We start from the raw sequence: 10,011 nt of genomic DNA, 5'->3' as shown, positions 1-10,011 counted from the left end.
CAGCAGACCGCGAGCTGCCGTCGGCTCCGCGCACGGGGGGGGGGCGGGCTGGGCACCCCGGGGTGCGGAGAAGCGCTCTTTGCTTCTCTCCTTTTCCCCCACGCCGCACTCCTGGGCACCCTCAAGCCAGTTCACGCTGCTTCCCTTTCCCTCTCCCTCTTTTTCTCGCCCCCAGCCAACTTTCGGTCCCTCCCCCGCCCCTCTCCCGTTATTCGTCGTGGCTCGAGCCCGGCCGCGCCGCCCAGAAGGTTCCTCCGGACCTCCCTGCCTGCAACTCCGACCATTACAGGACCCAGAAACATGTCGACCACACTTCTGTCGGCCTTCTACGATATCGACTTCTTGTGCAAGGTACGCGGGGGAACAAGGCGAGAGGAAGGCGGGCAAGCAGGAAGCCCTTCGAGTTTTCAGACTTTGCCTTCTGCCCTCGGCTTTTGGGGGACCCCTCCCCATACTGACTTTTTTGGGATCGGGGGAAAGTCCCGAAGTTTGTAGTAGTTGTGCTGGTGCCTTGTGGGCGGGGAGAAGGAGCAGGGAGGGAGGGAAGGACGAGAGGGAGCGGCTGTAGCTGTTTAGTTTCTCCCCGGCCGGCCACGCTACCCTGGGCTTCCCGGACCGAGTTCGCGCCGCCCAAGCAGGCGGCCCACGGGCTGAGGATCACATGTCGAAACCCAGCGCGGCCTGGAGTGAGAGTCCGGCTCCTATCAACGCCAACTTGATTCTTTTTCGCGCGTATGGGTGGAGGGTGGGGGCCAAGTGGAAATCTGCAAAAAGGAAAAAGAAATCTGAAGACCGGCAGTACTCTGCAACTTGCCCCAACTCTCTTCTCCCTTATCCTTTTTCATCCTTTCCCCGCTCCCCTCCTTTTGGCAGACGGAGAAATCCCTGGCCAACCTCAATCTGAACAACATGCTGGACAAGAAGGCAGTGGGAACGCCCGTGGCCGCCGCCCCCAGCTCGGGCTTTACGCCGGGCTTCCTCCGACGGCACTCGGCCAGCAACCTGCACGCGCTTGCCCACCCCGCGCCCAGCCCGGGCAGCTGCTCGCCCAAGTTCCCGGGTGCGCCTAACGGCAGCAGCTGCGGCAGTGGGGTGGCGGGCAGCCCGGCCTCCTACAGCACCCTCAAGGAGCCGTCGGGGGGCGGCGGCACAGCCTTGCTAAACAAGGAGAACAAATTTCGGGACCGCTCGTTCAGCGAGAACGGCGAGCGCAGCCAGCACCTTCTGCACCTGCAGCAGCAGCAGAAGGGGGGCGGTGGCTCCCAGATCAACTCTACTCGCTACAAAACGGAGCTGTGCCGGCCATTCGAAGAGAGCGGCACGTGCAAGTACGGCGAGAAGTGCCAGTTCGCACACGGCTTCCACGAGCTGCGCAGCCTCACCCGCCATCCCAAGTACAAGACAGAGCTGTGCCGCACCTTCCACACCATCGGCTTCTGCCCCTACGGGCCGCGCTGCCACTTCATCCACAACGCGGATGAGCGGAGGCCCGCGCCGTCGGGTGGCGCCTCCGGGGACCTGCGCACCTTCAGTGCTAGAGAAGCGCTGCACCTGGGCTTCCCTCGGGAGCCGAGGCCCAAGCTGCACCACAGTCTCAGCTTCTCGGGCTTCCCGTCGGGCCACCACCAGCCCCCCGGGGGCCTCGAGTCGCCGCTGCTGCTCGACAGCCCCACGTCCCGTACGCCGCCGCCACCCTCCTGCTCCTCGGCCTCGTCTTGCTCCTCATCCGCTTCATCCTGCTCATCCACCTCGGCGGCCTCCACACCCTCGGGCGCCCCGACGTGTTGTCACTCGGCGGCGGCGGCCGCGGCGGCGGCTGCCCTCCTGTACGGCACAGGGGGCGCCGAAGACCTGCTGGCACCTGGAGCTCCCTGTGCCGCGTGCTCGTCCGCCTCGTGTGCCAACAACGCCTTCGCCTTCGGTCCGGAGCTGAGCAGCCTCATCACACCACTCGCCATCCAGACCCACAGCTTCGCCGCCGTGGCCGCCGCCTACTATCGCAGCCAGCAGCAGCAGCAGCAGGGCCTGGTGCCCCCCGCACAGCCCCCGGCGCCACCCAGCGCGCCCCTCCCAGCCAGTGCTGCCGCGCCCCCCTCGCCGCCCTTCAGCTACCAGCTGCCGCACCGCCTGTCCGAGTCGCCCGTGTTCGACGCCCCCCCCAGCCCCCCTGACTCGCTGTCGGACCGCGACAGCTACTTGAGCGGCTCCCTGAGCTCCGGCAGCCTCAGCGGCTCCGAATCTCCCAGCCTCGACCCTGGCCGCCGCCTGCCCATCTTCAGCCGCCTCTCCATCTCCGACGACTGAGGCAAGGGGGCGCCAGTGAGGAGGAGGAAGGGAAGGCCGACTCTGGGGGTGTTGGAGGGTGGCCCCTGCCATCTCCCTCGTGCTGGGGGCAGGGAGCACGAGGTGGGGGGTGGCAAAGGCCACAAGCAGACTGCAGGCTGGACCGAGCACTTGGACTCGAACTTGTGTGCCGGGAGGGGCCCCCACCCCTCCCCTTTCGGTTTCCTCTTGTTTTGTTTTCTATTATTATTTTTATTATTATTACGAAGTTTCAGTCTTGTTGAGCAAAAAGAAAAGCCAACGAACTTTTTGTATTGATGAACAAAATACTCACAACTGGGCAGTTGTGATGCGAATAGAACAAAAAAAAAAACCAAACACTTAAACTTTTTTAGGTCTCAGATGAGTTTGGGACTTTAGGAAAAAAGTCAACCCAGCACCAGCAGCTACCAACCACCATTCCATATCTTCACTTGAAAAGCATTAGTTACAGTCCAGATGTAAGAACTCTTATCGTGAAAGAAGTTCCCTATTGTGTTTGTCTCAGTCCAGCGTAAACAAACCAGCCAAGCCACCACCTTGTTAAACCTATAAGCTTTTAGAATTCAATATTCTACCAAGAATATGCCTTGATAGTAGGCTCCATAGGTTTGTTTGTATTTTTTAACAGAGTTCTATGTGCCTGGAAAAAAAAACCTTGCATTCCAAAGTTTCATACTGGTTCCTTGCCACCACTTAGTGGATGTTTAATTTAGAACCATTTTGTCTGCTCTCTCTGGAAGCCTTGGGCAGAGCTTAGTTTGTAGTTGTTGGGGAATAACTGCTGAATTTTTAGCTGTTTTGAGTTGATTCGCACCACTGCACCACAACTCAATATGAAAAACTATTTAACTTATTTATTATCTTGTGAAAAGTATACATTGAAAATTTTGTTCATACTGTATTTATCAAGTATGATGAAAAGCAATAGATATATATTCTTTTATTATGTTAAATTATGATTGCCATTATTAATCGGCAAAATGTGGAGTGTATGTTCTTTTCACAGTAATATATGACTTTTGTAACTTCACATGGTTATTTTATTGTAAATGAGTAAAAAAAATCTTAATTTAAGAGATTGTATGTAATATTTATTTCATTAATTTCTTTCCTTGTTTACGTAAATTTGAAAGATTGAATGATTTCTTTACAGAAATCTACATGCTGTGGAAGTAGTTTAAGAGTTTTCTTAGAATGTATAATGGTTGTAGCCCATCCAACTTTAAAGGAAAAAAGTGACCACATACCTTGCAATCAGGCTTAAGTGTGGCATGCTTTTCTCATTCCAACTTTATAAACTAGCAAAAAAAAATGTTTTTGTTTGCTTATTCCACCAGTTCTACTGTGACATACTCTGCGTAAAGACATGTAGCAATAATGGGGGTAGTCTCTCACAGTGCCTTTGGAAGGGCCAGAACTAGCCTTAAATCTTCCTCAACCAAATAAGTATTTTATCTATTAGTGCTTGAGAATTTGAATGTAGGATGGGTTCAACTGCACAAAAGGAAAAGATTTTTACCACTTTTTTATATAGATAAAGTGAAGAGGCCACCTCTTAGTGCTAAAATAATAGTATGTATTACATGAATATGCCTTGTTTAATTACAGAAAATTCCAAAACTTGTACTATTTTTTTTCCCATGTAGAAAGGCAGGAATGCTTTCCTAGACAGCGGATGAATGAGCAGTAGCTTTAGTCTGTATGTCCGTAGGTACAGTTGGAGCACTATGTATGTATGTACTCTGGACTACTTTGACAGAAGTAGGTATTTGAATGTAACAAGATAAGTCAACTTGAGTTGTAATATATTTTGGGGAATCAGTTCACTACAAATTGTGACTGTAAACATTGTACTGTAAATGTTTTGTAGTTTTCCCCCAATAAAATTTTTGGGAAAAAAGGTACTCATGTGTAAGATAGCATTTTTTTTTTTTTTTTTAATTTTAATGGGAACCTCTAGCTTCCCATCATTTTGTCAGGCACATCACATCTCAGAGGGTTGGGGGCTAGGATTCAGAGAGCTGGCAGAGCCTGCCCCTCCATATTTTATAGTAAATTCTTTAGCTGAAAAAATAATTATTTGGACTGTCAAGGGCATTAGTTAACTGTTCTCCTTGGCAATAAGATGCATCCCAGTGTTGGCTGGTGGCAAGGCCTGGCTGGGAGGCCTGAAGGGGTGTGGCCTGCCTGTGAGTCACCAAGTGGGTCACGTGTCTGCAGAGGCAGCTGAAGGTCCGATTTTGCTGTACACCCAGAGAACTGAACTGCTTGAGTGGGGAAGGGGGGAGGACAGTCTGGGGCTGCAGGCCCTTGAAAGTGCTAAACTGGAGGGTGGGGGTTAGGCCTGGGATCTTCCTGGACTTTGGAAAGCCTGGTTGTGTCCTTGTCCAGAGAGGAGGAAGATTAAACAGGTTAAACTTATATCTGGGTAATGTTTGTTTATGCAGACAGCTTCCTCTGGGAGTGAGCACACACGTTATTTATGCACAGGATTAGTGTCTGCTTTAGCGGAGTGGCCAGAAAGCAAATTCAACCCAGGTCTCTAGAAAAAGGAAGGAAAAAACCTACCAGTTTGTTGATTCTCAACAAGTTGAACAAAACCCTTAGTATGGTATTTTTCCCACAATCACTTTAAAAACTTAAAAAGCAGGTTCATAAATCAATTCATGTTTTTTCTCCACCCCCACCCACCCTGCACAGTTCAGACACTTTCCAAAGTAGGTAAGAGATTTAGCAAGTTTGTTTTCTTATCTACAACAGCTGGGCTCTATCAACCAATACTTGCATCCCCTCCCCGTGCAGCCAGATCTGTGTCTCAGCTGAGCTGGGGTGGGGGCCAGGCCGCCGGCCCCACCAGGCTGCAGGCAGCTGTTTCACGTTAAGGATGATTGCGCTGGTGTTAGCTGGAGCGTTTTGGTGCTTGGCGCACGCTGCCAAAGGGGATGAGGAATAGTTTCAAAGTTCTCCCAGATGCCCGGCCCTTGGCTGAGGGCCTGGGCAGTGGGGGAGGGGAAACCCCAGGCCAAGGAGGGCTCACCAGTGAGGACCCTGCAGGCTCGCTGGCCTCTTGACCATAAAGAATGTGCGATGGGAAAAGTCTACAACGTGGTGCTATTTAGGCCAGGCTGCATTTCAAAGGCCTTGTTTCCACTTCATTCCAAAACTTATTTTCCTTAAACAAGTACTTTTGATCAGCTGGAATGTCAGACTTCTTTTTGGGGTAAGCCACATTTATTTTTCAAAATTGGTTTGTTTGCAAGCCCAGTTGCTAAGATCTGATGTTTTGTATTTTAGACCCAGTGGAGTATGGAAAGCTGAGGGGACTCATTCAGAAATTTCCTCTTGCCATAGATCAATGGCGGGTATGTAGGTCATTGTCTGCAGCCGCTGGAATTCACGGCAAACAAAACTCTACTATTGCTTGATCACCCTTAGGAAAGTTTTCGTGTAAATTAAAGGAACAAGAAAGAACAAATTGCAAGTAAAGACAAGCCAGGATTTCTGTCACAGGCTGGGGAGCGGAACGAAAACTGACTCTGGCTCTAAAACTGTGTTCCACTCGAGATAAAATTCTTTTGTAGTCAGTTGTGAACACGAACCCAGAATGTGATGGTGTTTAGAAGGTCCTAATGGTGTGGCATTTCCACCAGCTGTTTGAAAACTAAGGTGTTTTTTAAACAACCCAATTAGTGTGCACCACCTTCCAAATTATTTCAGAGCAGGGATGCGTGCATGGACATATTTTCCGCCACTCTGTCTGAATCTACTGCTGAGTGCATAAAAGGAAAAAAAAAAAACACAAAAAAACTATTGAGAAGGCCAAAGCTCTGCACCGCCCATGGCAATAGACGGAGGATTGTGAGTGCTGCAGCAGCTCGGGAACCCGGATGAAAGGGCCAGCCTGGGAGGGCCCCGCACGTTGAGGACGACCAGGCAGAGCCTTGGCTGCAAGGCTAGCCCAGCACTAGGCTGCTCCATTTTAAAATCTCCCTGGGGATCTCTGAAATCCCCAGGCTGGCTGTGTGCAGAGAGGAAGCCCGCGAGACTGCATTTGGACCTGGAAGGGAACCACCCCCAGGCATTCATTCTTCAGTTTTGCTTGTGGTGACAAGAGTGAGGGCAGATGTGACTCTGTCTTGAAAGTGGAAGTGGGGTCTCTGTGTCCTCCTTGGCCTGGTGAGTTAGTGGGAGCAAACTCGGCCCCTTTTACCTTCCATCAGGGGCCTGTAGCCACTTTCCATCGTTATATCTCATTTAATTGTGTTTATTTCTTCCTGTTCGAACTCCAGGAGATGTGCAGACCTGTGGCTGTCCAGGGCAGGTCCGGCTCCCTGCTGCTGGTAAGGCTAAGGAGGGAGGGCGGAAAACAGAGGACAGGGGGGAGCCACGGCCTGGCATCTGGACAGGCCTGCCCAGGAGGAGCCCTGTGGGAAGGAGGCAGGTGGGGGCCTGGGCTGCAGGAAGCCACAGCACCACCAGGGCCCAGCCCTGCCTACAGGGGTTCTTCCAGCCTCTCCTGACAGGCTGTGCTAGACCTAGAAAGACTGTGAGTGTGTATGTGTCCAAGGGTATACGTGTCGGTCTGTGGGGGTGTGTCCATATGGAGGGTGTATGTATGTGTGTGTCTGGGTGGGTGTGCACGTTTGTGGGTACTGCCCTGTGCAGGTGCTGGGGTTCTGTCTGTGTGGTGTTTCCTTGGGGGAGGACTGATGTATGGGGCTGTCTGGGGGTGTGTGATCTGTGTGTATCCATATGGGGGGATATGGATGTCTGGAGGTGTGAGGGTCTGTGAGTGTATCTGTGTGGTTGTGGGTGTGTCTTACTCTGTGTGTGGGGGAGGGTGTGGGTTTGAGTGTGTTGCTCTGCCCGTGTGTAGGTATGTGTGTAGATCGTGTGTGGGTTTGGGTGTGTCTGTTGCTGTGGGTGGGTGTGTCTGTGTAGCTAACGCTGTGTGGGTAGGTGTGTGGGTCTGTGGGGTGTGAGGGAGGGCCTGTCAGTGTTGCTGTAGGTTTGGATCTGGATGGGTCTCCGTGTGTGGGAGTGTGTCCCTGTGGGGGTGGGGGTGTTAACAACACCTACAGAGGAAAAGCAGCCCTTTTTAGCAGGCCTCTTTCAAGTTAAAAACTGCTTTCAAAACCCGGAAATGATGGCCAGGCTGTCATCCGCTTCCTGCAGGGCGGTGGGCAGAACGGGGCTGAGGGGGAGGGTGGCAGACAGGCCCACGGGCCTGCAGGGACCCCAGGCCCACCATACTGCGGGGCACACCTGCCAAGGACAGGCCTCCTGGGCCTGACTAGAGGGACATATTTAGAAACAAGTCTCTGGTTGGAGGAGGACAGGGCCCATTTATTTTCATCTGTGCAGAAATAGCTCTTGTCAGATAGGAGTTCTGGTGCCCTCTGGGTGAGACCAGAGGCAGCTAGCTCCGAAATAGAAGGAAAGATATTAAGGACTTTAGGCAGACAAGAAAACTCCTAAACTCGCTGAAACCGAGTTTAAAATATTTCTCTAAAAATAAGCCTGTTTTCCTTGTGGATCCCTCTGGCAGTAAGGCGCTGTGTCGGGGCTTAGCTGGCCTGGGAAGCCAGGCGGAATTTTTTAAAAAGCAAGTGTTTCCCAGCTGTGGCCTTGGAAAGTTCTCTGTTTTCCATTTATTAAACTCCTAGTTTCCGGCTAATTAAAATTATTTTCAAATAAAACTCCCTGGCCCAGCAATATTTGATGAAACACAGAATTCCCGGTGACCCCCTCTGCAGGAGGCGGACCTGCTGTGGGGTGGCCTGTGACCCCTCCTCTGGGCTGGTGCTGGTTTTACCAGGAGGGGGGAGCCTTTGAAATGCACGCCCAAGGCCTTGCTTTAGCAAATCCCCCCACTCCTGGGGTGACTGGGGTGAAAGGCCCCTCGCAGGGCAGTCTCCGAGCCCTGCTTCACTTGACAAGGGGCTGTGGGTCATTGAGAACCTACTCTTTCTTTCCCTGCACCCCTGGGCAGAGAAGGGGTACACTTCAGGGGACAAGAACTCTACTGTGTGGCAGGTGATGCTGTGCTGCCTTGTCCGGCTACTGTCGAAGATTCAGGTCCAGTTGGGCCAATGTGCCAGGACTTTACTGGGCACCTCCTGGATGCCCAGACTCCCGGGCAACAGTGTGAAGGTGGAAATCAGAGATGCTGCAGGCAGGAGGCATGTATTGCTGAGGCCAGAGGTGATGTGATGAAGAGTTGCTGACAGGTCCCCCTCACTGCCCTAGGATTCAATTCACATATCACAGGGGTGACATGTGGGGATTGCTTGCGAGACTTTTCATTCATCCCACAGATAGTTCTTGATCACCTAGTAAATGCCTGCACAGGGGTAACATGATCTGACAGATGTCATCCTGCCTTCATGGAGTATACATAATGTTTTCAAGGTTTATTCATGATGTAGCTTGAATTAGCCTTTATTCTTTTGTATGGCAGCATAATATTCCATTGTATGGATATACCATATTTTGTTTATTCATCAGCTGATAGACATTGGAGTTGTTTTCACCTTTTGGCCATTGTTGAACAATGCTGCTATGAACATCCATCTTCAGTTTTTGTTTAAACATATGTTTTCAATTCTTCTGGTTATATACATAGAAGTAGAATTGCTGAATCACATGGTAACTCTATGTCTGACATTTTTGAGGACTGTCATACTATTTTTCAGTGATACACTAATTTTTGTAACTATTTAATGAATGTCTGTTTCCTCTACTCAACCTGATGCGTGCTCTATGATGTCCACATTAAAAAACACGTACAGCCCTGGCCAGTTTGGCTCAGCAGTAGTGCATAGGTCCACGGACCAATGAGTCTCAGGTTCGATTCTGGTCAAGGGCATGTACCTCAGTTGTGGTTCGTCGGGCCCTGGTCAGGGTCATGCGGGAGGCAACCAGTCGATGTGTCCCTCTCATGTCGATGTTTCTCTCTCTCCCGTTCTCTCTACCTGAAGATAAATAGAAAAATATCCTCAGGTGAGGATTAAAACACACACACACACACACACACACACACAAAACCACGTACACTCATTCACAATAGCTAAAAAGTAGAAAGAACCCAAATGTCCATCAACAGATGGATAAACAAACAAAAGTGGTGTATCTATACAGTGGAATAGTATTTAGTCATAAAAAAGAATAAAGTGTTGATTCATGGTACAACATGAATGAACCTTTAAAACATTGTTACATGAACGAAGCCAGACACAAAAGACCACATATTATGTGATTCTTCTTATATGAAATGTCCAGAATAAGTAAATCCATGGAGACAAAAAGTAGATTTGTGTTTGACAGGGGCTAGAGGATGAGGGGGAATGACTGATGGTAAATACAGTGTTTCTTTCTGGGTTGATTACAATATTCTGGAATTAGATAGTGGTGATGGTTGCACAACCTTGTGAATGTCCTAAAATGTGTATATTTGTGTACTTTAATCTGGTGAATTTTATTGTATATGAATTATATCTTAATTGTTTTTAAGATTACTGAAATCCAGGGTATGAAAGGGAAGGACAGAGAATGAGAGACCCTCTGTCAGGAAAACTGACCTCACTTAGGATCTGGGATGCTTCTAAAGAAGTAAAAAGGGCACAGGGCAAGTAGAAGTAAGGCAAAGGGCCAGCAAGAGAGTTTTCCAAGGAAAGGAACAGCTAG

General features: G+C 50.2%; 1 protein-coding gene across 1 annotated transcript; it reads left to right on the top strand.

Moving 5' to 3' along the window:
• On the top strand, positions 1-4,254 carry ZFP36L2 (ZFP36 ring finger protein like 2). Its single transcript, XM_036263069.1, has 2 exons — positions 1-351; positions 874-4,254. The coding sequence occupies exons 1-2, from the start codon at positions 301-303 to the stop codon at positions 2,302-2,304; spliced, it is 1,482 nt and encodes a 493-aa protein (XP_036118962.1). The 5' UTR covers positions 1-300; the 3' UTR covers positions 2,305-4,254.
• The last annotated feature ends 5,757 nt before the right edge of the window (positions 4,255-10,011 follow it).

Source organism: Molossus molossus, unplaced genomic scaffold (assembly GCF_014108415.1).
Source record: "Molossus molossus isolate mMolMol1 unplaced genomic scaffold, mMolMol1.p scaffold_m16_p_15, whole genome shotgun sequence".
Taxonomy (NCBI): domain Eukaryota; kingdom Metazoa; phylum Chordata; class Mammalia; order Chiroptera; family Molossidae; genus Molossus; species Molossus molossus.
This window is presented reverse-complemented; position numbering and strand designations above follow the sequence as displayed.

Bases quoted from the DNA above. Each gene is read 5' to 3' on its own strand.
- ZFP36L2 (XM_036263069.1), top strand. From the start codon at position 301: ATGTCGACCACACTTCTGTCGGCCTTCTACGATATCGACTTCTTGTGC. The intron at 352-873 runs GTACGCGGGGGA...TCCTTTTGGCAG, and splicing joins ATATCGACTTCTTGTGCAAG to ACGGAGAAATCCCTGGCCAA.